Source organism: Kickxella alabastrina, assembly GCF_025024165.1.
Source record: "Kickxella alabastrina strain RSA 675 chromosome Unknown BX661scaffold_15, whole genome shotgun sequence".
In the NCBI taxonomy this organism is placed as follows: Eukaryota; Fungi; Kickxellomycota; class Kickxellomycetes; order Kickxellales; family Kickxellaceae; genus Kickxella; species Kickxella alabastrina.
In genome coordinates, this window is record NW_026251486.1 from 207,221 (window position 1) to 231,334 (window position 24,114).

The 24,114-nt window shown below is 46.8% G+C and overlaps 13 protein-coding genes across 13 annotated transcripts; 6 read left to right on the forward strand and 7 right to left on the reverse strand.

Moving 5' to 3' along the window:
• Positions 1–192: 192 nt before the first annotated feature.
• On the reverse strand, positions 193–1,322 carry BX661DRAFT_199119 (uncharacterized protein; the record flags this gene model as incomplete). Its single annotated transcript, XM_051538298.1, has 2 exons — positions 193–452; positions 1,025–1,322. 2 exons carry the CDS (start codon positions 1,320–1,322, stop codon positions 193–195), a joined length of 558 nt encoding a protein of 185 aa, XP_051390751.1.
• A 171-nt stretch (positions 1,323–1,493) lies between these two features.
• BX661DRAFT_184234 (acyl-CoA N-acyltransferase) lies at positions 1,494–3,448 on the reverse strand. Its single transcript, XM_051536434.1, has 2 exons — positions 3,208–3,448; positions 1,494–3,073 (listed from the first exon to the last, which is right to left on the reverse strand). The coding sequence occupies exons 1-2, from the start codon at positions 3,228–3,230 to the stop codon at positions 1,891–1,893; spliced, it is 1,206 nt and encodes a 401-aa protein (XP_051390752.1). The 5' UTR covers positions 3,231–3,448; the 3' UTR covers positions 1,494–1,890.
• A 234-nt stretch (positions 3,449–3,682) lies between these two features.
• BX661DRAFT_128497 (cwf21 domain-containing protein) lies at positions 3,683–3,997 on the forward strand (the record flags this gene model as incomplete). Its single annotated transcript, XM_051532508.1, has 1 exon — positions 3,683–3,997. A coding segment is annotated over one exon (315 nt), but the record flags the coding sequence as incomplete, so codon positions are not given.
• A 685-nt stretch (positions 3,998–4,682) lies between these two features.
• BX661DRAFT_144060 (protein pelota) lies at positions 4,683–5,873 on the reverse strand (the record flags this gene model as incomplete). The annotated part of the gene is made up of 1 exon (XM_051533031.1): positions 4,683–5,873. One exon carries the CDS (start codon positions 5,871–5,873, stop codon positions 4,683–4,685), a length of 1,191 nt encoding a protein of 396 aa, XP_051390754.1.
• A 683-nt stretch (positions 5,874–6,556) lies between these two features.
• On the reverse strand, positions 6,557–8,434 carry BX661DRAFT_184236 (uncharacterized protein). Its single transcript, XM_051536435.1, has one exon. The coding sequence runs from the start codon at positions 8,280–8,282 to the stop codon at positions 6,693–6,695; it is 1,590 nt and encodes a 529-aa protein (XP_051390755.1). The 5' UTR covers positions 8,283–8,434; the 3' UTR covers positions 6,557–6,692.
• A 213-nt stretch (positions 8,435–8,647) lies between these two features.
• On the forward strand, positions 8,648–9,969 carry BX661DRAFT_184237 (uncharacterized protein). The gene has a single exon (XM_051536436.1). It carries the CDS (start codon positions 8,776–8,778, stop codon positions 9,943–9,945), a length of 1,170 nt encoding a protein of 389 aa, XP_051390756.1. The 5' UTR covers positions 8,648–8,775; the 3' UTR covers positions 9,946–9,969.
• Positions 9,970–9,972: 3 nt separating this feature from the next.
• Positions 9,973–10,620, reverse strand: BX661DRAFT_154506 (uncharacterized protein). The gene has a single exon (XM_051533261.1). It carries the CDS (start codon positions 10,380–10,382, stop codon positions 10,053–10,055), a length of 330 nt encoding a protein of 109 aa, XP_051390757.1. The 5' UTR covers positions 10,383–10,620; the 3' UTR covers positions 9,973–10,052.
• A 24-nt stretch (positions 10,621–10,644) lies between these two features.
• Positions 10,645–11,681, forward strand: BX661DRAFT_184239 (Pre-mRNA splicing factor-domain-containing protein). The gene is made up of 2 exons (XM_051536437.1): positions 10,645–11,493; positions 11,518–11,681. The coding sequence occupies exons 1-2, from the start codon at positions 10,766–10,768 to the stop codon at positions 11,648–11,650; spliced, it is 861 nt and encodes a 286-aa protein (XP_051390758.1). The 5' UTR covers positions 10,645–10,765; the 3' UTR covers positions 11,651–11,681.
• On the reverse strand, positions 11,682–15,704 carry BX661DRAFT_184248 (uncharacterized protein). The gene is made up of 6 exons (XM_051536438.1): positions 15,318–15,704; positions 14,712–14,876; positions 14,536–14,549; positions 14,245–14,391; positions 13,203–13,526; positions 11,682–12,718 (listed from the first exon to the last, which is right to left on the reverse strand). The coding sequence occupies exons 1-6, from the start codon at positions 15,389–15,391 to the stop codon at positions 11,787–11,789; spliced, it is 1,656 nt and encodes a 551-aa protein (XP_051390759.1). The 5' UTR covers positions 15,392–15,704; the 3' UTR covers positions 11,682–11,786.
• An 873-nt stretch (positions 15,705–16,577) lies between these two features.
• Positions 16,578–17,641, forward strand: BX661DRAFT_184254 (PdxT/SNO family). Its single transcript, XM_051536439.1, has 2 exons — positions 16,578–16,698; positions 16,844–17,641. The coding sequence occupies exons 1-2, from the start codon at positions 16,668–16,670 to the stop codon at positions 17,485–17,487; spliced, it is 675 nt and encodes a 224-aa protein (XP_051390760.1). The 5' UTR covers positions 16,578–16,667; the 3' UTR covers positions 17,488–17,641.
• On the forward strand, positions 17,642–18,943 carry BX661DRAFT_184255 (uncharacterized protein). The gene has a single exon (XM_051536440.1). It carries the CDS (start codon positions 17,750–17,752, stop codon positions 18,785–18,787), a length of 1,038 nt encoding a protein of 345 aa, XP_051390761.1. The 5' UTR covers positions 17,642–17,749; the 3' UTR covers positions 18,788–18,943.
• BX661DRAFT_206122 (uncharacterized protein) lies at positions 18,944–19,708 on the forward strand (the record flags this gene model as incomplete). Its single annotated transcript, XM_051538614.1, has 3 exons — positions 18,944–19,487; positions 19,534–19,664; positions 19,692–19,708. The coding sequence occupies exons 1-3, from the start codon at positions 19,018–19,020 to the stop codon at positions 19,706–19,708; spliced, it is 618 nt and encodes a 205-aa protein (XP_051390762.1). The 5' UTR covers positions 18,944–19,017.
• Positions 19,709–19,749: 41 nt separating this feature from the next.
• BX661DRAFT_184258 (uncharacterized protein) lies at positions 19,750–21,043 on the reverse strand. Its single transcript, XM_051536441.1, has one exon. The coding sequence runs from the start codon at positions 20,947–20,949 to the stop codon at positions 19,810–19,812; it is 1,140 nt and encodes a 379-aa protein (XP_051390763.1). The 5' UTR covers positions 20,950–21,043; the 3' UTR covers positions 19,750–19,809.
• Positions 21,044–24,114: the final 3,071 nt, after the last annotated feature.

Here is a 24,114-nt window from a genome sequence, read left to right on the forward strand (position 1 = left end):
CCCACATGTCTTTGAATTGTTTTATATTAATGTTTCTATATAAAATTAAAAATGAATAAAGCAGAACTTAATATGTACATGTACATACATGAAAGTATTATATGTTAATATATTTATTTTTGCGACTCGGCGCGGTTCACTGCAGCCTTTGTTATTTATTATACATATTAGCAAGTTATGAGCATTGCACAATCAATATACCGGCCGCGTGTCACAAATCTCCAACGCCTTTGAGTCCATACGCGACATGTTCAGAGCGACATCTGAGCGATACGCAGGCGGCGGAGGAAGTATTTCTGAGCCTTCAGCCACCGGCTCACGGGTTTCGTGCGAGTAAACCGGCAGGTCAATTTCTATGCTCTCATGCCTCATTGCCAAATTCCTTAACTCCTGCGTCTCGAGAGCCTTTTTCTTCTCCTTGTGGTTCTTGTAGAAAAAAATTACCAGGTACCCTGCGACACACACGCTAACTAATACTGCCAGGAAGGTAAGGACTATGCCTCCCACCGATAGAGCCATCGTATATAATGTAAATAAAAATAGAAAAGTGAAAATAGAAAAGTGTAATTATTTGAAAAGACAAGACAATATTAGGTTGGAACAGCTAAAAAAACCCAACTAAATCAGTAATTTAGCATCCTTTCTTGTTTTTTTTTTGTTTTTTTTGCTAGAGGCTTTGCGGCTCTTTTTATTAAAAATGTAAAAAGCAAAAATAAAATAAAATGACTTCATTGCAGCTCTTTGTATTTTTCTTTTATAATCCAACCATTATGCTCCATTGCACACGCCCACAAGCCAACATCTCGCCAATTATATAAATCAACAATAAAATTAGCACTTGCACAAAAACAGCAAATAAAATAGTAAAGTGCAATTGACAAAACATATCCACCCTGCTAATTATAATTTCAATATTGTTGGTGAGAAACTACGCAAGAATATTTTTATTTATTTGTTTGAAATATACACAACTTGTATGCCAATGTTGGCACATACATTATTTTTAAAAGAAAATGTCAGTGACCCTGAACATGGGCCACAGGCAGCGGGAGCGCTATTGTGTGTCTATACGGGCGCTCATACTTGAAAGACCCGTCATTAAATTTGTACTTATTGGCTATTGGCAGTATCATGGACAAGCGGTATTTAGGTGGCAACGGCTGCTGGATTTCCTGAGTGTAGACCGGGGGCTTAGTCTGCGGCGAATAAACCGGCAGGTCGATATCCAAACTACTGCGGCTGCGTACCACAGCGCCCAGCTCATTGCCCTGGTTGTTGCGTTCACCTCCTTTGCCGAGTTTTGTCTTGTACTTGGCATACATCCTTGAGCCAACAAGCCAGCACGTCGCTACGCTGATAAATGTAAAACAAAAATTGGTCACGCTGATAAACCCATGTTGATATATATATATAAATGTATATCCTTATTTAAAAAAACTAGACTACAAGTATTTAATATGCTAATTAATAACAATATAAAAATAAACGCTGACATTTAGAAAAAAATACAATTTGTTCAGTCACGTCTCTTGAAGATGATTATATAATTTTTTGTTGCAAGTAGACTTGAGGATGACTGAGGCTCTTTTTGCGATACTAGAAAGAAAGTCAGGCAGTAAATAGAAAATTATTTATTTTAGAAAACCTTCTTTTTCCTATTATTCAAATAGGAAAGGGGGCAACTGTGCTATTAACACATGTTTTGCCACAGTTGCACATATATAAGGCTCGGCTGTCTTTACAAAAAAAAGAAGTAAAATCGAACATACGTCATATTTAGCGCCCATGCATGCTTGCGCATACACGCAAAGATGCAAATGTTAAAGAAATATTAATTTTTAAAAGTGTCCGACAAAATGTACCAATTTGTTCATTCATTCATTAGTTCGCCTAGTCGCTGTCATCAGCATTGTTTGCCGAATTGCTATCCGAAACATCGCTGCCGTCGACACTCATTTCCCGTTCAGACTCTGAACTCGTGTCGGCGCCGACCAGAAGTCCGTCCAGATCCATTCTCAGATCCAGCTGTATGCGGCGCTCAGCGACTATCTTGCGAATAGTCTCGTCGGCAATGCAAACAATGTGCCGACCTCGCCAAAACTGCAGCAATCCCAAGTCATCCAGTGTAAATAGCACATCCTCGATTCTAATCCCCGTTAACCGTGCCAGCCGATCCAGCGAGAATATCCGTTGGTTGCTCTCCCAGCCATGCGAGTGATGCTGCAGGGGACGCGCAATTTGCCGCAAATACTCTTCGACCGAGGGCAGCTCGCCAAGAAGAGCTTGCATCAGGGTGCGCCGCCAATACGACCGGTAGCTGTGAAACCCCTGCGATGACAATGGCTGCTCCGGCCCACCGGTCGTGCCTTCCATCTTTGTGAGCTCATAGCTCAGCTCTATCAGCAGCTGGCCATAGCCCTGGCCGCGGAACGGAGGCAACACCAGGATACACGCGAGGTTGTTTTGATCGACTGAGGCCTTTTCTTTAGAAAAATATCCAGCAAAGCTGAATTGCTGCTGCTGACCCTTTTTGCCAGCCGTCGGCTTGACTAATAAAATGTAAAACAAAAAGCTGGCAATGTCGTAGTAAATGGTCTTTTGGTCCAAGAACAGCTTGGACAACAGACACAAGTTCTGACAAAACAGTATGTGCTCCTTGCCGTCCACCTCGTACAGTGCTGCGGCCGTGTCCTCATACACCAACCGTCCGCGTGGGAACGGGTCCCCACATTTGTGTGTGAGGAGCGATCGCCGGTATCGCATGTATTTGAGGCAATGCTCGCATATGTAGAGATCTGGCCCCTGCTTATACTCGGTGGGGTATGGCGACGCATACCAGGCGGCAATGCTGTAGTTGCCTATTATTATCCGCTGGACCTCTTTGGCTACCGCTGACACCGCTGTTTCTGCTGCTGTGCCTGTCGGCTCGCTGGCCAGCTGCGACCCACCCTTGTGTTTTGGCTCCGAATCCAAGCTAGCCGTCTGCTTTTTATTGCCATTTGTTATTGCTTTGGTTTTTGTTTTGGTAATTGCTGTCGTTTTGGTCGCTTTTCTATGTACAGGCGGCTGTTCGCTACAATTGTGAAAAAATATACGCGCACACAAATAAACCGCCGCCATAGTTAGTGTAACGAACAGAACAAGTGTGGCTGTAAAGCGCTTTAACTGAGTACCTTCTCATTATTTAGAAGTTTGTGGTTGACTTACCTCTTGGCTATCCGTTTAACCATTTCATATATTTATTTTCTTTCCTTTCCCGCGCTGCTCAGCCCGTCTTTTGCAGAAGCAGAAGCAAAGGAAACCAGCAGCAGCAGCAGCCAATGAAGGTTGTGTGTAGAAGAGTGCAAGGGATTCGGAGTAGAATGAGAAGGAAAAAGAGCAGAAATTTCGCTTTAGGATTGAAGTAATAGAAATAGGCAAACAAAAATATATAAATAAGTAGAACGGGTCTTGAGTCAATTTTTTTTTGCTAAAAAATGAAAAATGACAAAAATAGACTTTGCAGTGTTTGCTATAATCACGTGTAAAACCATACAGCGCACGCTTTTGTCGCAGCAATGGCCCATGAATATTCGTTTTCGCGCTGACGTGCGCATTTTTTATTCCTACCAGATACAGCCGCAGCGCATTTTAATATTTATTTTTCTTTGCCATAAAAACCCCTCGATTATACGGATACAGGATGTACAACGGAATCGGCCTGAACACTCCCCGCGGCAGTGGCACCAGCGGCCACGTAATTAGAAACGCGTCATCGCTGAGGCCAGGGCAGGCAGGCGGCAGCTCACAAAGAATGCACCAGTACGAAAGCGACCGGCCCATCAAAACCAAGCCCATAGACAAGGGTATTCTTGAGCACGAGCGCAAGCGCCAAGTGGAAATAAAGTGCCTGAAGCTCCAGGATGAACTTGAGGCTCAGGGCCTAGACGAGGATGAAACCGACAAGCGCGTAGACGAGCTGCGGCAACAGCTGCTCAAGAACCTGGATAATCTGGATCTTTTGGGTGGCAAGAAAATCAAATCATTTGAGACACAGAGACTGGCAGAGGCCAAGGGTAAGGAGAACGAGGTTCTGGCTAGGGCGCTGAGGGTGGAGGATGGCTATGTAGAGGGGTCGGCGTTTGACCGTGAGCTGCAGGACCTCAGGCGCCAAAAGCGTCTTTTGGAGAAGGAGCGGAAGAGATATTTAGAGAAGGAGCGGATGAGTCGCAGGAGGAGTAGGTCACCCAACAGATCTGACGAGAGCGGGTTGGAAAGTGATAGAATCCGCAGTTATCACAGAGGCAGGGCGCGCAGGACTAGGCGTCGGTCAAGGAGCTCGAGCAGATCAAGTAGTTCCAGCAGTGGGTCGAACAGTGACTCTAGCAGTGAGGGACTTTTGAGCTCAGATGGCGATAATGGCAGGTTCCGCAGCCCCAAGAAGCACAGCAGCAGCAAACATGCATCTTCACAATCAAAAATCAAAGATACAGCCAAAGCAAACACCAGTGGTGGCAACTCTAGTGAGAGCGAGGGTGAAATGAAGGAGGAGGACGGTCCTTCGACGCGCCAGGTCCGGCCCGTCGAGGACGGCGAACCAGGCGAGATTGAGGATATGGGCTTGTCTTTCGCCTCTGACGCAACAGACTGATCTGAAATATTGCGTCGATTACACGCCATATTGGATAAATAAATAAAAAAATTCACATGCACAACTCCTCGTCAAAGGATTCCTTTTGGTCGCTCTCTTCGGCACTGCTGTACTCAGTGTCAGAGTCAAGAATCAGTGGAAAATTGAGAATAGCGGCTACGCCCGTCAGCTGCTGCAACTGCTCTCCAGAAACGTGGAGGCTGGAGAAGACCAGTACGTCCGCGCTTGTTGCCTTTGCGTCTTCAACGAGCCGGATGTATTTCCTCCTCGTCTGGACGTCGGCGGCACGGAAGAGCTCGTCTGTGACCATCAATGTCCTGATGGCGCCATTTTCTGCTGCCTTGCGCACATCCTCGTAGCCATAGAATGCGCGATCCGGTTTGTTATTGAGCATCTGGTAGAACTCGTCCATTGCCTTGACTTCCTGCGTAGCCTTGGTGTCAGCCAGTCGCGCCTTGATCTGTGGGTCGCGCATAACCTCCTCTAGCGCGCCCTTGTGGCCCGAGGATGTGTGCACTAGCAAAAACTTTGACTTGTTCTCCATAATCACCTTATCCTCTGTCTTCACCGCCTGGGCCAGCATGTAATCGTAGAACTGCTCGCGCACAAATCCAGGACTGCCCAGAATAACAACCTTGACAACGCTGAAGTCGATGTGTTGCTTGATGGCCCGGTATATCTGGTCGTAGAATCTCTGGACGCCCTTCTCATAGTTTTCCGTCGATCCTCTGCGCTTACGTGGAATCGGAACCTCAATCCGTTGTCTGACCACGGTCATATACTGTGTCAACAGGCAGATGACTGCCAAGCCCTCCTGCATAGTAACTGCCGCGACGTCTGCCTGGCGCGTAATGTCGCAAGCATCTTTGACGCGCTGTAAGGAAATCATGTCCCACTCGGACTTGCTTAATGTGAACGGCTGGTTCATCTCAAGATCCAGCGTGTGGTATTGGCCAATTCCAACGTGCTTATTCTCGGCTATATTGCGTCCATTGATGCGCAGGGCGCCCGCTTGGACGTCGAAAAACACGTCTTCAATGGAAATAGTCAATTTGAGCCGTATGCGATCTGTGGATACGGACCCCGTGGTGGTTTCGCTTTTAATTCCACGTATAGTTGATGCTTGTAGCTGGTCGCCCTTTTGGATGAGGTTGTAGACATGCCACATGTCCTCGGGCTCCTCGGGCGAGAGGCGCACATACCCCGAGTTGTCCTTTTCGATGTCCTGCTTAATTAGCTTCATAATGGAGAAATAAAATATAGTGAAATGAATTTATGATAAAATTAATATTAAGAGAAAAGAGAAAGAGGAAAGGAGCGGACAAACAAAAGAAGCAAAATTGGCAAAAGGGCTGTGCCTTTTTAGCGCAGTGAGTGACTTTGGGGGATGAGCTCAGTCGCCATCGCTGGCACGTGTTTTTATTTGTGTTGCAAAAATATAAAAAAAGTTTTACACGGTTGTGTTGCGAGTCAGTTTTTTCTCATACTTTTTTGATGGAAAAGGGGATAATTAACCATTATAACAACAAATTTGATCAGATCAAGGCTCTGTGGGTGTCCTTGATTTTTAATATGGCCTGGACCCCTGACGATGAAGCCTACAATGCTACACGCTGGTCCTGAAACCGTTTCGCCACCACCTACAACAACGCACTGCAGCGCTACCTTGCCGCTTTAATGTCGCCCTCCTTGTGCTTTGCATTCCGCTTTCATCTCTCCGAGATCTTGTCAGAACAGACTCCCACAGAAAGTGACGACAGCTCTCTGTGATCCAGTCAGCCGCCATAGGCCACTTCTCTGGGCCTGTTTTGCCCCCTGCCGACTGCATGCCCGGTTTTTTTTGAATAGTCACCCTGCTTTTCGGGTTGTTGACGCCCCGCTACCCACTGCTGGGAAGTCTTTTTTATTATGTTGATTTTCTCTCGGCCTATTTTTAATACTAACCAAACAAATACGAAGGCAGTTTTGCGCTCCAAAACAATAAATAATTTTATATGAATTCAATAATACTAATAAATTTTGTCCAAGCTCTTAAAACAATACTATTGTCTCTCTATTTTTTTTACTTTTGCTGCTGCCCAGTCACAGCGGCGTTAGCGTCGGGCGCAGCCCCATTTCCAAGACTCTGCGACATCATCTTCCACAGAGTCATGTCCTTCATCTGGCGCTTAACCTCCTCCTCGTTCTGCTGGCGCTCCTTCTCAATCATCGCCAAGACCTCCTTGTGCTGAATTTCAAAGTTGTCGCGCATCATCTTGCGCATCTGGTCAAACTCGGGCTGCGGCGGGTTCTCAGTATCCGCAGGGGCGCCGCCAAAGACCAGGGACTTCCAGCTGCCTGCGGTCTTGCGCTTCTCCTCCCAGTCCTCGACCAACTTCTGGCGGATCGAGTCCTCCCACCGCACAAACTCCTGAGCGGCGTCCTTATCCTTGTATGTCTTGATCCACGGCCGCACATCCTTGGGCTCCATCATGTGGATGTACTCGAGGAACTCAGTGATTTGACTGATCCAGTTGTCGCTGGGCTCGCCGCGGAAGGGCCTGGCCAGAAGCCCGTTGTCAGGCTGCATGGTGAACGCCTCGGGGCTGATGTCAATCATAATAACTCTGGACATGTCGCGGTTGATTGTGCTCAGGTCCTTGTAGTTCTTGCCGTCAATGTTGCGCATGTGGTCCTTGTACAGCCTGTACGGCGCGTACTCGAGCGGATCGAGCCGCTCCATCACCGTCATGCCGCTGTGGCTGGGCTGCGTCGAGAAAACTACAACCTCAAACATACTGGCCATGTACGCCAAAAAGTGGTCCAATCCGGGGCGCTTGGCGATGCGCCATCCGTACTCCTTGGTCCAGTCCATGTGGATCAGCATGTCATCCAGGCAGAGGACCAGCGTGTAGGGCATAGTGTACTCGTTTTGGTCCGGCAGCAGCTTCTCGGTCGCCGGCTCCGAGAGGAAGGAGAACGTATTGCCGGCACGTGTGGTCGCGCGGTGCCACAGCTGCTGCACTGCGCTTTTCTCCGGGTCGTCCTTGAGGCCCTTCTCTGCATCCGCAGCAGTGAACGGGCGGCCGTAGTACCCAATGCCACCAATAAGTAGGCCAAAAACAAGACCAGTGCCAATATACTTTGCAGCCTTGATCTTGGGCTCGTCCTCCAGCGGGGGCAAGTCTGCGCGCTGCCGGCGTGCGCGCCTGGCCTCGGCCGCGCTCATGCCGTCGCGGTGCTGCTGATGATCCTTTGCCTGGGAATCCTCCGAGACAGGCTCCTCGCCAAGAATTCCGCTGGCCATGCCGCTGCCCGTCGATGAGAATCCGAATGGCGATGCCGTCGAGGGCTTCTGCTTGGCTGCAGAGGCATCGTTGAACTGCTCGGCCTGCGACTCGGCAGCTGCCTCGGGCTTCTCTGCAGCTATGCTATCACCCTGATTTGTTGACTGCTTGTCGCTTGTGGAAGACTCGTCGCTAGCGGGCTTTTCAGGTGTCTCAGGAATGCTCTCTGACGGATTTCTGACGCGAATCATCGCCGGGCTAGTGGTGCTGAGATTCTGGCTCCGCAGCAGCTGCAACGCGCGCGGAGTCATGTTTGCTGCTGAAGCCTTGGCGAGCTGTGCAGTCCGCAGCTGCCGTGTCAGCGGTGAGGCGATACGTCCAAACATTCTGAATCTTTGTAGTTGCAAAATAAAAGCGTTTTTGATTTGGCAGAATCTGTCCAACAATATAAATTCGCGCGGTAAATGTTCTGCTGTGGTGGAATTGGAAGAAAAAAATGAACAACAAAAAAGAAAGGCGCGAACTTTAACAACAGAAAAAAAAGATAACTGAATTCAAAAGTGGGCTGACACGATCAAGGCTCTGAAGGGCCCAAACCCCTCAACCCGCACCCTCGAGTTTTAAAACTCTGCCCTTTATAATCAATTGATCTGCAGCCACTACATTGATCATGATCAGCCTGCCACGCGAAACGAACGCCAAGACGATCGCACAAACAGTGCGATTAAATGCATCATCTACATTTGCATCCGCAGAGGCAACCATCTTTTAAATAAAAAATTTTTACCAACTTGTTTTTTTTCCTTCTAATTCTCTCTCCTTACCTGCGAATTCCTCGCATTTCGCTCGCACAGTCCCTTTCAATACTTCACAGCCTTTATGGATGCGTTTCTCGATATCGAAGACCCAAGCGACTGGCCCGCAGACTTCCCACACCTGCGCGAGCTCGAGCAGCTCCTACGATGCCCCGTGTGCAAGGAGTACTTAGACACACCCATGGTAGTCACCAACTGCGGCCACACGTTCTGCTCACTCTGCGTGAGACGCTGCTTGACTCAAGAGACCAAATGTCCCTCGTGCAGGGCATCGACAACCGAGGGCGATTTGCACCCGAATCGGCTTGTTGACAGTCTTTTGCGAGAATTCAAGCACGGGCGGCCGCAGCTCTTGTCCACCCTCAGATCTGCAAATACGCACAAGCCGGTGGAGGCAAAGCGTAAGCGTCCGCGGATCATAACAAGGAGTGCTGCGAAAAATATGGATGTTGATACAATGGCCTCCGATGAGCAATTGGGGACTGACAATGCCATTGACCTGACCTCATCCGATATTGAGCAGATGAGAAGCATGAGCGACTTTGAAATTGCTACAGTAAACTCTGGCATGACGCCAACAGCACCAACATCGACGGAAAATGATGGGGACAGTGACTTTATGCCCAGTGATATTATCGGCAGCAGACGCTGTGCGCCCAAATCACATACAAGATCATCTCACGAAAACTCTGTGCTTTGCCCTAACTGCCAGAGCCAAGTGCGTTCGGCCAAAATCAACTGGCACCTAGACCGATGCCTCTCCGGCAAGTCCATAGATGAGCCCCCACCAGCAGCTGCTGCTTCTGAGTCAACAGCCTGGCCAACAGCAACAAGGCTCCAACTGACAGGCACGTTGGCAAAATTTGCACTGCCACGACCAACCAAGCTGGCCTACAGTTTGCTCAGCGAGGCCAAGCTGCGGCGAACCCTGCGCGAGCTGGGGGTTCCAGCTAAAGGCGACAAGCACCAGATGCAGGCGCGCCACGTCGAGTGGGTCAACATGTATATGGCCAACACGGACTCAGAGACACCCTTGTCCCATAGCGTATTGCTCCGGCGTTTGGCCACATGGGAGGATGCCATGGCTCGCCAGCCTGAGCCTTTCAGGGCCCCACCTCCTGCCACTCCCGGAGCGGTCACCGATCATACGTCAAAATATGCAGATTCATTTGCTGCCCTTGTTGCACAGGCCAGATCCACGCGCCCCAGGCCGCCGACCAAGTATCCACTGTAACCGTTTGCTGACAAAGATAGACCAACTCCTATTTCTATATATATATATTTTTTTGTACTATCAATCCAAGTCGCGAGGTATATTTAAAACAAAAAAGTGCGTGTATTTCAGTCATAAACATACACAAGCGCGTGCATCAGCGTCCAAACGAGCACATACGACAGCAAGGTGTTCATCACGGTCGATCCGGCAATATCCATGAAGCCCGACTTGAAGTACACCGACGGCTTGCTCTTGCACTTGACAAAAAACACAAGTCCTGATATGACCACCCAGTTTATCAGGAAGAATATGAACCCGTTCCACCCAGTCAGACCCAGAATGCCCGCTGCTGTGCCGACGCCCCACGACGTCAAGGTGTGAATGTTCGACAACGCCAGTGTGTTGAGCTGCACTGTGGGCTCAAAGTACTTGTAAAGGTCTGCCTGTTCCGCCATTCTAATCTGTAATGTGGAATTATAAGTAATACAAAGAAATGTGAAATTAAAGTGAACTGAATTGAACTAAATTGAACTGAGCAATACGGAACTGAAAGGTTTTGAATACCATTTCATTCAGTGAGAAGGCGACGCCTTGTCAAAAAAAATGTAATGACAAACGCGTGTTCACGTGAAGAGGGCTCACAAGGATCTTTAACTCGTACAAAATTATATTAATTATAAAAATTATTTTGTTGCGAATTAGAAAAAGGAGAGAAAAAACGCTACCATTTTACTATCTTTATTTCACACTTTTTTGTTTTACAACCCACCAAATAATATAGATCACTGTATAAGCGCAAGAGCAACAGCAGCAGCAGCAGCAGCATATTATTTACAAAATGGGCAGCGGCGACCTTAACATGAAAAAGTCGTGGCATCCGCAGACTCGGGCCAACCAACTGCGGGTTGCTGACGAGAAGCGCAAAGCCGAAGACGAAGCCCGGCGAACCGCAAACATCTTAAAAGAGCTGCGCGAAGAGCGCCAGCGTGAGGAAATGGACATGCTAAATGCCACAGTGAACAAGAAAGCAATTAACAAGCTAGAGTGGATGTACAACGCGCCAGCACACCAGCAGCAGCAGAACCAAGAAGACTTGGAGGCGTATCTGTTGGGCAAAAAGGACATGAGCACTATGCTAAAGCAGAAGGAAGAGGAGAAAGCGGTGCCGGAGGAAAAGTGGAAAAGCGGGCTGTTTGCTTTTTCCAACAGAAACGCTAATAGCGACAAGGACTCGCTTGCAAAGAGCATGGAGGACCCGATGATGGAAATCAAACGGCGCGAGCAGGCTGCCATTCAGGCGATGCTTGGAAGGCAGAAACAGACAGTGAGCAGGGATTCTGAAAAGAAGAAATCGAAGCAAAGCAGTGACGACAAGGAGCGCAAGGAACACAAGAAGAGCAAAAGTGCGCGCAGATCGCGCTCCAGGGAACGCGAGCTAAATGATTTGGATAGCGGTCGACGTCACAGAGGTTCTCGCGACTCCAAGCATAAGAGCTCTCGCGACTCCGAGCATAAGAGCTCTCGCGACTTCGAGCATAAGAGCTCTCGCGACTTCGAGCATAAGAGCTCTCGAGACTCCAAGCATAAAAGCCACCGTGACTCTGAGCACAAGAGCTCTCTAGACCACCATAAGCGCAGCCATCGGTCCGACAAGTCGCGCTCGCATCGGTCTCGCTCACCATCCCATCGATCACGGCGGTCCCGCTCACCAGCAAGAGATTGAATCATTTTTATTGTCAATAATTCCACATGAATATACTGAAATTTTGTAAATATGGCTTTTGTAAAATTATGACTATGAGAAAAAAAAAGTAGCATGCAAAGTGCAGTGGGGGAAGAAAAAAAACAATTGAAATGGATTAGTTGGCAGTGATGGTAGCGGCAGCAGCAGTGGCAGCAGTGGCACTAATGGACGTTAATACTTCGCCCTCAAAAGCCTGCCGCATCTGAGCGTTATCAAAATACAAAAAGTGCTCCCCGGCTCCAAAGTCCATAGCCAAGGAGTGCGCCATAAGCACGTCATCCTCGGCATTGCGCGGTGCGCGCACAATTGAACTCAGGGGCCAAAAGTCAGTTGGCGTGCGTGAGCACTCATTCGTATACATGAACAATGTTTCGTCGGCAATGACAAAATACCGGCGCTTCCAGAACGAATTGGAAGGCTCCTGGATGCTTGTGTACCCGCGCAGGCACCGGAAGAACTTATCACCCATTAAGCCCGAGCTCTGGGCGAGCTCTGCTGTGTTCCGGCGGTGCTCACTGACCTCCTCCATTAACTGGGCCACCTCAGGCACTGGTATTTTTTTGAACGAGCTGGCGATGCAGACTCTACTTTTGCGCTTGCTCGAGATACTGGTTGACTGCCTGTCGGGCGAGCAGTTTAAGCTGTACCTGTGGTATGTGGGCCTCGCGGGACTAGCCGTTCCGACAGTGGGGGATATGCCGCTGTCCGAAAATGCACCACTCCTCTTGCTGCACATGCTGCCGCTCCCGGCGTATGTCGAGGGCGAAATTGGAGAAATAGGGCTTATCATCGCATCTGAGGCCAGCGAGCGCTCTGATTCTGAGTAGTGTGGGATTACAATTTCAGTGAGCATGGCTGACTCGTTCGCAATCAACACATTGTGGCTGTATCTGCTGCTTCGATTCAGGTTGTCGTACTCCTGGATATCAGAGAGGCCGCCGTTCAATGATTTTGGCGTGGGTGGCATGCCGAGAGGCAACTCGTATGTGGGCTCTGCGGTTTTGCAAGGCGATGTTGAAGCGGCATTTCTGGAGCGGGCGAATGCTACTAATTAACAAATTCGGGAGAGAAAGAAATCGGCATCATAGTGTTTAAAATGCAATATATCCAAGTGTGGTAATATTGAATACATGGTGGCCCGGGGGTATTGCGCTTCAAAAAGTATTTAAAAAAGAAGTACAGACTTGTAATTAAAAGGAGAAATGAAGAATGCTCGCATCTTTAACAAAGTCTGGTAAGAATCGGAAAACTCGGACAAGAGTAAAATATCCAATATATGCGCAGCAATCTAGGGATAGCACTTAATTAATAGTCGCCAGCGACTTCCGGATATCAGCTAATAAAGCTAAAAAAAACCTTTATTAAACAATCTTGGAAGTGTTGCGGCTTCACTCAGAAGCAGCAAAGCCTTCCCCCACATGCACATATGCGCAAGTACAAATATAGAAACCATCGCACAAAATTTTTTTTGGGCAAAATCAAAAAGCAAGACAACAGTTCAAAACGGATGGAAATAGGAAAATAAACTTACCATCTTCGTTGCTTAATGCATCCAAGCCAGTTACTGAGGAAACAACCGAGGAGACAGCCACTTGCTCGCCGGGATTCGGCTGGCTGCCTTCTTCCGTAACACTGCCCATGGCTGGGGGCTTTGGCTTAAGCGGTGTGTCATCTGTGTCTGCCTCGCTGGCGGGGCTGGCAGGGCTGCCGGGAGAGCGAGGGCTGTTGGCCAGCGATGTCACAGATGACGAGGGGGCGTGGCTCATAGACATCGAGTGGCGGTGCCAGATGGTGGACCGCACCTTGCTCTGTTGCTGCTGTTGCCGAATAGAGTCTGAGCGGCCGAGACTCCTGGCTACTTTGGAGAAGAGTTCCCGAAATCGATTGAAAACGGGCATTTTGGTTAATGTTAATGCTTTGTGCAATAAATATATAAATTTGATAATGTGGAAGAAAAAAAAATAGTTGCGCAAAGGAGAGGGAAAAAAAGTGGGGAAGAGAGCAGCAGCAGGATGCCAATTTAACATTCTGTTTTTCTTTGTGCTCATCAATTAATACATAAGACCGAAAGAGAGAATAAGGATTGCCCTCACTCGGGAGATGCAGCAAGAGCAAGGGAAACATGTGCAAAAATTTATTATGTTGAACATTTAAATGTAGTCTGCAGAAAATCAACGTTTGGGGTGGGGGGGGGATCTCTAACCTTACAAAATTATTTTATTCACACATGTTCTGACATCACACCCAGATGGATGCACACCCTTTTTTTCAGCATAGAATCGTTTCTTCCCAAAACGTGAGAGAAGTAAATTTGTTCTGTTCTATTTGAGAAAATAGAGGAAGGAGGGTGATACATATGCTCGTGAAAGAAATTCACACGCATAATCGTGATTGTTTTGGAAAAAAAATAACAGCAAATAAATAAATAAATAAATAAATAAATAAATAAACAAAACAAAAAGCAAGCGCACGCTGAGAGCGCATTTTGTTATGCTCGAATTGAATTTTTTCAAAAAGAAAATAACATGATGCAGCGTTGACTTTGTTTTTGTTGTTGTTTTTGTAGTACTTACTGACCATGGGAACCGACTTTTTGACCAAGTGGCTGGCCTTGCTGCGCAGCAGAACGGGTGTTAACTCGGTGGGCTTGGTCGTATTGATGGTGATATCATGACGGTTAAGAAACTCGGCAACTGTGCTTTTGTGCGCAAGTCCGCGAGCTACATTGTTTGATCAAGTCAAGGACAAAGCAAAAGCCATATTAGATAAAAAGAAATCTAAAGAATAACATAGCTAGCCGATGGGCATGTGGTTGCAGTTGTGCTTTGTGGCAAATGTCCGACCTATGCATTCTTTTGGCTTACCTCGTTGAACTCCACTATACATTTGGCCGGCACATATCGATATATGCAAAACACAGGGTAGCAAGGAGTGCACAATTAAGGTTAATGAACAGCATCCCTTCAAAAATGATTTAGAGAGCAGCGCACCAAGATATGGGGCAACTATTGAAAAAAAACATCAGCAGTAAAAAGCTTACCTAATTTTTTCGGAGACATGGGTGACCAGCACATTCGTCCTCTCGAATACCAGAAAGCCAAAAACAATTTCGTCAGGCACACAAAGTGCCATCTCTACAACTCCGCCGTCGCCCACGGAGTACAGGCTCAACACGTCGCGCGTTTTGCCGTACCCAATTATCATCCTAGATTTCAACAACAACAACAAAAAAGTGGATAAAATGGTTAAGAGCAATGGCTGTGCATAATTAGTAAATAAAAAACAATAGAGTTTGGAGTTAGCCGCAAGAATACTCATTCAAATCGTTCGATTGGAATCTACGCAATCCGCCTCATATTCAAACACTATCGCGGACTGCAGCATGGAATAGAATACTAATTTTCCAAAGTGCAAAGAAAAATAGAATAGAGTGTGGCTTAGCAGCCTCAGGGATTTATTATTGAATTTGTTTTGTTTTTCTTGTTTTTATCCTGCTGTTTTCAATCGGCCAAGTTCAAAAAAGTTAATGTTTGTGCTTTTGAGTTTTTTTGTGTGGATTTTGTGGATTTTGTGGATTTCCCTCCCTCCCTCCCGAAGCCACTCCGCAGTGTTCATAATTGCATTGTGTGCGGAGATGTAAACATACCAGTCGATGCCATCATTGTCGAGAATCCGCTGGTAGGCTTTAAAAATCTGCGGGTCGTTCAGTTTGCAAGCCATTTTGGCGTAAAGGTCAAGCGCGACTGATGCTGCTGCCGCTGCTGCCGGAGGAATATAGTGCTGTGTGTTGGTGGGGTATGCGTGTATGTGCGTGTCAGCCAAAAAAAAAGGTGGAGAAAATATGTGTGACGTCAAAGAAAAATTAAACGAGTAACCAAAAATAAGCGTCAAAAAAAAAAGAAAACACGTCAAGCTTGATGGCCGTGAGTAAAATAAAAGTGTAAATAAAATATGACGAGAAAAAACAAGGAAAAAAAAAGAGAAGAGAGATATTGAAAAATTGAAAAATTGACCACATGGAAGGTCTCTTAACTATTTTTTTGTTTAGCAAAAAAAATTGAAAAACTGAACCGCATGGTTGTCAACATTTGGCGCATTGTGCTTTTTTGTATATTTTTTATCAACCTGCCTAAACCGCTAATTTGTTCCTTTTGTGAAATCTCTGTTTGCCCTCGCGTGCATACCAAACTGCGCCCAGCAGAGGACAAAAGTGCCGAAGCAAGATTGTCAAAGTGCGTTTTTTTGTTGTTTTTTTTGCAAAGTAAAAAAATGATTTGCATGGCTCACACCACTTCAGCCGGTATATCAGCTTAAATAAAATTGGTATGTTCACTGTGAGCTGTGGAGCGGCAACTCATCTGGTATCATATTCCCCCCGTTCTGACGATCATTTGCGTACTCGAGAGCATTTCCTGTCGCTTCACAGAATCCGCACTCTAAATGATCTGGATAACGGACACCAAAAAAAACACCCCCCCCCCAGAACATATGGAAGCCACCGTCAGAAATAAAGTGGCTGAGTCTGCTTTTTCCAGCTGTCAGCGTGTGCGTAATGACTGGTCACCAAGGCATTGCTTACTCCCAGTTTAAACCACAGTGATTGGCACCAGACCTGTTTGCGCTACAGTGACGCTTTCCAGCTTTGTCGCCACAGCCAAACTGGTTTGTGTCCAAGCGAATCGACGGCGACGTGAGCGGCATGTGCATAAAACTTTTATTCAAGACGAGGCGAGGTGGTGGGGGGGGGGACCGCGCTTAATGAGAAAAGACGGGGCGGATGAGAAATGACAAGCCATTGGGCGCAGCAAGGGCGAACACTGACCGCGCCGCGCCGCGTGCAGTGGCGGCAGCGGATATAAAACGAAATGAACTCGACGCCATCGCCTTCAAACTCGCCTTCTTTTTCTTCTCTTCCTCTCCTCAGTTCCTTTATCTTTGCGTATTAATTCAACTGTGATTATTCGCACTTTTTTCTTTTTTTTTCTTCTTCCACAACATGACCAAAACACTTCGGATCGGCGTTCTCGGTAAGCAAGCGGATATGACATCGTCTCTTTTCTTTTTATTCAATATGAGGCTTTCTTTTTCTTCCTTTTTTTGATAAGGGACGCAATATGAATTAAAAAAAATCAAACAGTCACAAAAACCCACATTGATATTCTCATCTTGTAGCGCTTCAGGGGGCATTTGTTGAGCACATCCATGCACTAAGCACGCTGCGCAATGTTGAGCAAATCGGCAACATCGTCGAGGTGCGCACCAAGGAGGAGCTGAGCACCGTCGATGCACTGATCATCCCCGGTGGCGAATCAACAGCAATTGCGCTGATCGCCGAGCGCTGTGGTATTCTGGACGACCTGCGCGAATTTGCCCGCACAAAGCCCACATGGGGCACCTGTGCTGGGCTCATCCTGATGGCCAAAAAGGCCACGCACATGAAGAAGGGCGGACAGCAGCTTCTTGACGCACTCCCAGTGACGGTGTCGCGCAATCAGTTTGGGCGCCAGGTGGATTCGTTTACGATCAAGCTCAGCTCGCCCTGCCTCGATGATATTGGCGCACAGGAAGGGGAGGGCAATAGGGCCCCGTTCGAGTATGTGTTTATTCGTGCGCCGGCTATTGTGTCTGTGGACGATCCTGAAGTGCTGCCGTTGGTGCAGTTGCCGCCGGGATACGGGCAGACAGAGGACTCGGAGAACGGCTTGCTGGTAGCTGTCAGGTACCGCCAGATGCTGGGCACGTCTTTCCACCCTGAGCTCACTGATGACAACCGGTGGCACCAGTATTTTGTGCGCATGGCACTTGGCAAGAACTAGGCTAGTCTTTGAAAGCAGCAAAGAAGGCAAGCAAAGGCAGGAAAAGTGCATCTTGATCTGGAATCATGATGCTTGAAAAACAATATCAAATGGAACGAGTGATGATTTGAATCAGCGTTTATTTTTTATTTTTATCTTTATTTTTGTTTTCCGATTTTTTTATTTTTATTCTCTTTTTTATTTTAAAAAAAATCGCATTTCATATTTTATTTCTCACGCTTCTTTTTTTCCCTTCGAAATTCACACTTTGAATCAGACCACAATGAGCTTTGGGAGTGGAGGGCCGGCGCTGTCCAGAGACACACCAATCGACACGCGCATGTTCTCTAACGAATCCTTGCTGCTGCGCATGGACTTGGCAACACATGCCTTTTACAAAAAGCTGGAGAACCCACAGGACAAGAAGATGCTAGAAATAGCATCACACGTCGCAAACGTCAGCGTTCTGCTGCGGCAAGCAACAAAGAAAGAGCTGAAGAGGTACGGGCAGCCAGGTGAGCAGGATATCACTCATGATGTGCGCATGAAGTACCAAGCTCGACAGGACCAGATCACGCAGCTGGGCACCTTTGACATGCAGTGGGGACTCAAGTGGCTGCTTTCATTCATAATCTTGCTCGAGTCACCCGTGTTTGGAACCGCTGGCGCCGAGCGCATGGTCGTTATTGCCAAGCAATGGGTGAATGCCCTGGCCGACGCAGGCATACACGAGGTAGCAGACCAGATGCCGGAGCTGCATAGCATTTTGCAAACCGCGCGGGATGAGCTGCCGGCATCCTGTGCACTGGCCGAGCAGCTTCCGGGCAAATTCAGCTCTGCGTGCAGCTTGCTGTTTGCTGGCCAGCTGCGCGATGCCCACGTTGACATGTACAAGCCCAAGTGGGTGGTAGCCGAAGAGACGCTCAATAGCCAGGCCCATGTAGAGTGCTTGTCCGAGATGTCGTTGGATGAGGCCCGCCAGCTCGTTGATGATATTGTGCCCTTGGACGCGGTGTGCATAAGCAGCTGCCCCTTGGATATCCGCATTGATTCGGTTGGCGCAGCGGGCGCCGAGGACGCGTCAGGGCGGCAGCATTACGTGCATGTGTTGGTACGTATTTTTGACCGCCAAAAGATGGCTGACAAGGAGGATAAGGAACCCATCTTGCTGCGCTTTGGATACGAAAGTCTCGAGTTTTTGCGCCCCGGGTTTATTATTGAGGCCACGCTGCACACATTGAGCAACGGGTGCCACTATATCGACGCGGTTACAATGGTATGGCCAAGCTACTCGCCGCTGGACTATGTCAAGCTCTATTGATACATTTGAAGTGAAGCTGCAAATGTATACAAATATTTTTTAAATCGAAGTAGTGCGCAGCAAACATTTGTAATTTCTCCATAAACGAAAGCCCCTCTTCTTGGCACCAGATGAGCAGAAAAATTTCAAAGAATGGGGGGGGGGGCGCAGCTTGTGGCTGCGCATTTTCTGTACATTCCAATTAACCTGTCTAATAAACTATTTTCCTCCAAATTTTTTGTAAACAAATAATGCCGGATACTCAAGGTACCCCGAGATATCGTGTGGATATAGACGCTCTTTTTGCAGACTACGTCAAGGACGCTCAGGTCGAGTCCGGCCTCAGCAGCAGTGAAATCAGCCGACATCTTTTCGTCAAAGCAGCAGCACTAGCAGCCGAAAATTCAGACCTACAGATAACATTCATCGAGTGCCGGCCGCGAAAGCATCTGGTGAAAAGCGTTGGTGTCGAACCAATTGTTGACCACTCTGGGTTGGATCGCATCTCGATAAAATACGTGACTTCACCAGACATGTTTCGAGCACTATTTGCTGCGTGGCATTGCGGCATGGAACGACAGACACGGACGTATTCAGAGAGCAATTTCCTGATATGGAACGCGACCCCCGAGTCCAACGGTAGCCTGGCGGTGACTGATGCTGTCTGGGCGCCAGACTACATGCTTATCGATGGCTTTGACGCGGTTGCCGACGAATCGAGGTAAGCACCATGATCAAATGAGCACAAATGCTTGGCCAAAATATAGATTAAAATTAAAGATGCAATTGACACTAACCATTCAATGTATCTGTGTGTTCAATGTCATTAGCATGGGGCGGCTCTGGGCACTGGTCAACAACACGCTGGACCACATCAATCGCATTCGTGAGAAACAAGGTCACAATAAGTGTACTTTAATTATAGGGCTGGCCGATGAATAAACTGGAGTAGTAAAAAAATTCTGCACACGCATTTTCAAATATTAATTTGGACATATTACATTTAGTTGATACAAAGCACAAAAAAATCTACAAATACTGGTTCAAGTAATCAGAAAATCAATGGATGTCTTCCCACCTGGAGACGACTGGCGCGACAAGCCAGTGGTGTTGGCACTAGCGAGTTTTTTGAAATCAGAATCGCAGCCAATCATGGGAAGGGGGCTGTGGAATGGCACGATATTGGATTTAATCGGTGATGCATTAGACGACGACGCAGCGGAATGCACAGCAAGATCCGGAAGATTGTTACTGGTCAGCTGCCGACCAAAGGCACCCCAGTCCTCCGTGCATGTATCAGCGCTAACTGCGTCGATAGCAGTAACGACCCTGTCACCTGCAGCACGAGCATTTGAAAGCGGCATGGTGCTCGACCAAATAGCACCACCACCCGAAGGCAGCATCGAAGAAAAAGGAGAAGAAAGAGAAGCAGAATTTTTCACAGTGACTGACAGACGCCGGCGGCGCTGAAAGGGTGATGTCGAGGTAAGGTAGTGAGAAGTACAGCTATTGCGCTCATCATCCGATTCCTGGTCAAAACGCTCAACTTTACTGTCAAACGACTGAACTCGATGTCTTCGACGCTTCAAAGAAGACAACGGGAAATTCGCCGTTGACTGGAGCTCTCTGATATACTGGACGCATTTCTCCAGAACCTCAAGCTTTTGCGGCTTGTCGCGGTTCTGGAGCGATGGAATGAGTGCCTTGAGATCATTTATAACGGCATTTGTGCGCTCGCGCCGCCGCCGCTCCATTTGAGAATGCGATTTACGCCGCTTGTGCTCACGCTCCTCGGCAGCTTTTGGACTTGTGCATGGGTAGCCACTGTCCATAACGCTGCTGTCATTCCACGGGCTGGCCTCCATTTGAGCCGACGTGGCGGTGGGGGCCATGTATGGATGAAAGTGGGGTCTGTAGGGGGCGCTGCTATAGTGGTGGTGTGTGCTTGATGTTAAAATTGGGCTGGTTTGAAGATTATAGGCTAGATAAATGGGCTGATGTGGTGTCAGTGGCGACATGCTACTAGCCGCAATATTGTAATATCCAGCGAATGAGTCGCCGTGATAGCTTGGGTGGCTGGTTGGGCTGTGAGAAGAAGCCTGCGGCCGGGCATTAGCGGGTGCAAGGCATGATCCAGCTTGAACCGGAACAAATGGAAGCATATTTCCTTTGCTAACGGTCATATTGAGTTGTAAAGAAAAATATGTATAAATGATAGTCAGCTTGTGTAAAAAAAATATATATATAATTTGCGAGAGGTAGAAGGTTGAGGGGAAAAAAAGAGGTTTTCAAATTCCCTAAAAAAATATCCCGCTCATCTGCCCATTTATATGTAAAAAGGGCAAAATTGCACATGCTCGGAAATTAATAGCGGTAACAGGGACAAGATTTGTATTTACTCTCTGACTAAACGTTAAGGTACATTGGTTGGTGCTGGTGGTAACGGACGCACCCCGTCTTGTTGCGAACGTGACATCAAAAAAAATTGCCAAAAAGGAAACAGCGAAAAAAAATTGAGTGTGCTGATGCTATCTTTGTTTCTTACTATATCCTATTATTTTGGTGTTTTTGTAAAGCTGTGACATGTGCTGCTGCGTGTGGGTTGGGAGGGAGGAGATGCTTTGTCGGGCACGTCTAAAAACAGATTTGCAAATCGGGAGTGGCGAGATTTAGAGGGCGTGTGCGCATTGCGGAGAAATATGGTGGGAGAAAAAACCGGCAGCATTGCCAGTCTGTCTGCAAAGATCAATATTTTCTTTTGGGAATTGATATGGAGAAAAACCAGTTAAAACGCTGGCAGTTTTTTTTTTGGCGATGGACAAGTTTTCAGTTTTCAGTTTTTGTTATGTTTTGTTTTGTGTTTTCTGTCATTCTCATTTCACATGCGATGGACAGATGACAAAACTCTTTCCGTCGCAGCATGGCATATTCTAAATTTTTTACTATTGAAAAGGCGCTACTTCGGGCAGGTTAGTATGAAAATCCATCCCCCTTATACTTGCAGTGAAATACAAATGGAGATAAAGGCATAGCGTTTCCGAAACAGCCGGCCTAATGGATAGCTTCCATTTGGTATTGCCAATCTGGGCATTATTTGGCAACGTGATCACAATGGCGCGGAGCATATTTCTTTTTTTTTTTTCTAGTGTAAACTAGCTTTACTTTCCTATCTTTATATTTTTGCTTTTTTTATTTGTCGAACAGCTGGTATTGTATTCCATCATTATATTTTCAATATATTTTGTGCAATATGCAAAAATACAGGCAAATGTTGCAATTTTTTACTGTACACATACCAGCACAGGGCGGGAAATACGATATCCTTAATCATTTTTGTGCTGCGATATGCATAGGACGCGATTTGCATATTGGGCAGCGTCGCTCATTTTGCTTTTTCTAAAAAAAAGTGTCTTGTTTCGAGCACTTAGTATGCGGCGACATCTCTATTGCTGCTGCTGCTGCCGCATGCGAGCCGGAATATGCACCCTTGTGACGCAGCGTGTGTGTGTGTCCTTGTTATATTGTGCGTGACTGCGAAAGTAATGTTTGATATATGTTATTTCATGCTCATATCTTTTCTGCTGGGACGCACGCACATAAGCACATGTGCATTAGCGATAAGGCCAACTTGCCTTGTTTGAAATTACATTGCCTTTCTCACGACACAAATCGTTGGTGGGTTGCCCAACGCAATTATCGCCAATTAAAACAGATGTCATTTTGTCATTTGCATTCCGAATATCTTTGCGTCAAAGTGCAGGAAGGGGATAAGCGGATATGGCAGGCGACAGTCTGCATTTGAGCCCGCATAGCTTAATTCCATGATGGTATAGTAGTTTTTTAATTCCCACATATTGCCAATTAATGCCTTGGAAACCAGTCAAACGATAAGGGTGGTGCGTGCATACACAACGATCGCGGTTCGGATTGCCTGGTTGCGCGCGCGCGATGCTGCAGCAGGCGCATTGCAGCTGAATCAGTCAAACATTGATTGCAAGCTGCGGTAAACAAGTAATTCGAAACAGTCCCCCCTCCCCAAAAAAAAACTGTTTTGCGTGTTTCAAATTGGTCGGAGGATGTCGGCACATAATTTTTTAAAATTATATTGCTAGAAACACGTGTGGCAAAACAAACGGTTTTTTCGGAGAATTTTCACAACAATCTAGCGCGGTGCCTGTCGATCGCGCATGTGCAATTTTTTTGATAACCCTTTTTAGCAACTGCCTTCATGCAGCGTGCGATATTCAAATATAAATCCTTTTAATGTGTGTGAGTGTACATTTTTAAGGGGGAAATACATTCTCACGCCTGGGCAAGAAAGGACGCGGAAGAAGCCCTTTTTTTTAGAAATGACCAATTCCATTTGGCCTCGATTTTTTTAGACTGTGTGATTAGCCATGTTGCCATCCCCGTGAGTCGCACGCAAAATTACATTGGCGTTTATACGTGAGATTAATAGGGTGAATAGATAAGCGCAGCCCTTAGTTCCTTCCAGCTTAATTTTTACAAATAAAGCTTAAAAATATGGTGATGACTTGGCCATTTTTTCCACTGAGAAACGAGATATAATGATCCAGAAATGTTTTGCACAAACATTTGACAAAGGCAAAACCAACGGATCTGCATTACGTCGTCTTTGGATAGATCGACGCACCTTTAAAGATGATCGGCACACGTACCACGACAATACCTTCGATGCTCCGCAGATAACCTGTTAATATAATTGCAGAGAAAAGCTGACCTGTGCGCTAACTGCCAAATAACGATATATCGAATAAAGTGAATGCAAGCAAATCACATGCTTTCCTTTTGCAGCCTGGCTAAATGGCAAGCAAAAAATTGGGGGGAAAACATAAAATCTTTGACATTAAACAACTCAAATCTTCACACTGTGGGCAGTGAAAATGGTGTAACAGGCTATCGTCTATTTGGTCAATGTTTATGCTGTATAAATCACTGTGCACTTGTCATTCAGCCACCGCATTGCAGCAAAAACAACGTGGCTCTATGGGGCGATTGAGAAATAGGTTTAAAAAATTACATTTTCTCCATTTCCAAAATATATCGCTATAATGGCAGTGGATGACATTTGTGACGGTCAATTCTACCTCGTCAGTAAGACGCTGGACAAGCCGCCGTTGCATTCAATATAGAATGTGCATCCTTGTATAAATTAAAAATGCGTCCTAATAACCCGTAAAGAACTTGCGGCTAAACAGGCATTCTACAAGTATGAGCGTCATATGTAGCGCCAAAACAATTAATTTGGCATTTTTTTGCCTCATGCCAACGATCGCAGTTAACAACGGCAGACACTTAAACTGTAATGCGGCCACTTGTATGTGTCA

What these genes read in the sequence shown, in the direction of transcription:
- BX661DRAFT_184234 (XM_051536434.1), bottom strand. Translation starts at nt 3,230, where the DNA reads ATGGTTAAACGGATAGCCAAGAG. An exon ending in GTTAAACGGATAGCCAAGAG is followed by an intron (nt 3,074 to 3,207) that starts GTAAGTCAACCA and finishes TCACAATTGTAG; the next exon opens with CGAACAGCCGCCTGTACATA.
- BX661DRAFT_184236 (XM_051536435.1), bottom strand. Translation starts at nt 8,282, where the DNA reads ATGTTTGGACGTATCGCCTCACCGCTGACACGGCAGCTGCGGACTGCA.
- BX661DRAFT_184237 (XM_051536436.1), top strand. Translation starts at nt 8,776, where the DNA reads ATGGATGCGTTTCTCGATATCGAAGACCCAAGCGACTGGCCCGCAGAC.
- BX661DRAFT_154506 (XM_051533261.1), bottom strand. Translation starts at nt 10,382, where the DNA reads ATGGCGGAACAGGCAGACCTTTACAAGTACTTTGAGCCCACAGTGCAG.
- BX661DRAFT_184239 (XM_051536437.1), top strand. Translation starts at nt 10,766, where the DNA reads ATGGGCAGCGGCGACCTTAACATGAAAAAGTCGTGGCATCCGCAGACT. An exon ending in CGCGACTTCGAGCATAAGAG is followed by an intron (nt 11,494 to 11,517) that starts CTCTCGAGACTC and finishes CAAGCATAAAAG; the next exon opens with CCACCGTGACTCTGAGCACA.
- BX661DRAFT_184248 (XM_051536438.1), bottom strand. Translation starts at nt 15,391, where the DNA reads ATGGCTTGCAAACTGAACGACCCGCAGATTTTTAAAGCCTACCAGCGG. An exon ending in GACAATGATGGCATCGACTG is followed by an intron (nt 14,877 to 15,317) that starts GTATGTTTACAT and finishes GTTGAAATCTAG; the next exon opens with GATGATAATTGGGTACGGCA. An exon ending in AAAGTCGGTTCCCATGGTCA is followed by an intron (nt 13,527 to 14,244) that starts GTAAGTACTACA and finishes TCTCCAAAGTAG; the next exon opens with CCAGGAGTCTCGGCCGCTCA.
- BX661DRAFT_184254 (XM_051536439.1), top strand. Translation starts at nt 16,668, where the DNA reads ATGACCAAAACACTTCGGATCGGCGTTCTCG. An exon ending in ACTTCGGATCGGCGTTCTCG is followed by an intron (nt 16,699 to 16,843) that starts GTAAGCAAGCGG and finishes CTCATCTTGTAG; the next exon opens with CGCTTCAGGGGGCATTTGTT.
- BX661DRAFT_184255 (XM_051536440.1), top strand. Translation starts at nt 17,750, where the DNA reads ATGAGCTTTGGGAGTGGAGGGCCGGCGCTGTCCAGAGACACACCAATC.
- BX661DRAFT_184258 (XM_051536441.1), bottom strand. Translation starts at nt 20,949, where the DNA reads ATGACCGTTAGCAAAGGAAATATGCTTCCATTTGTTCCGGTTCAAGCT.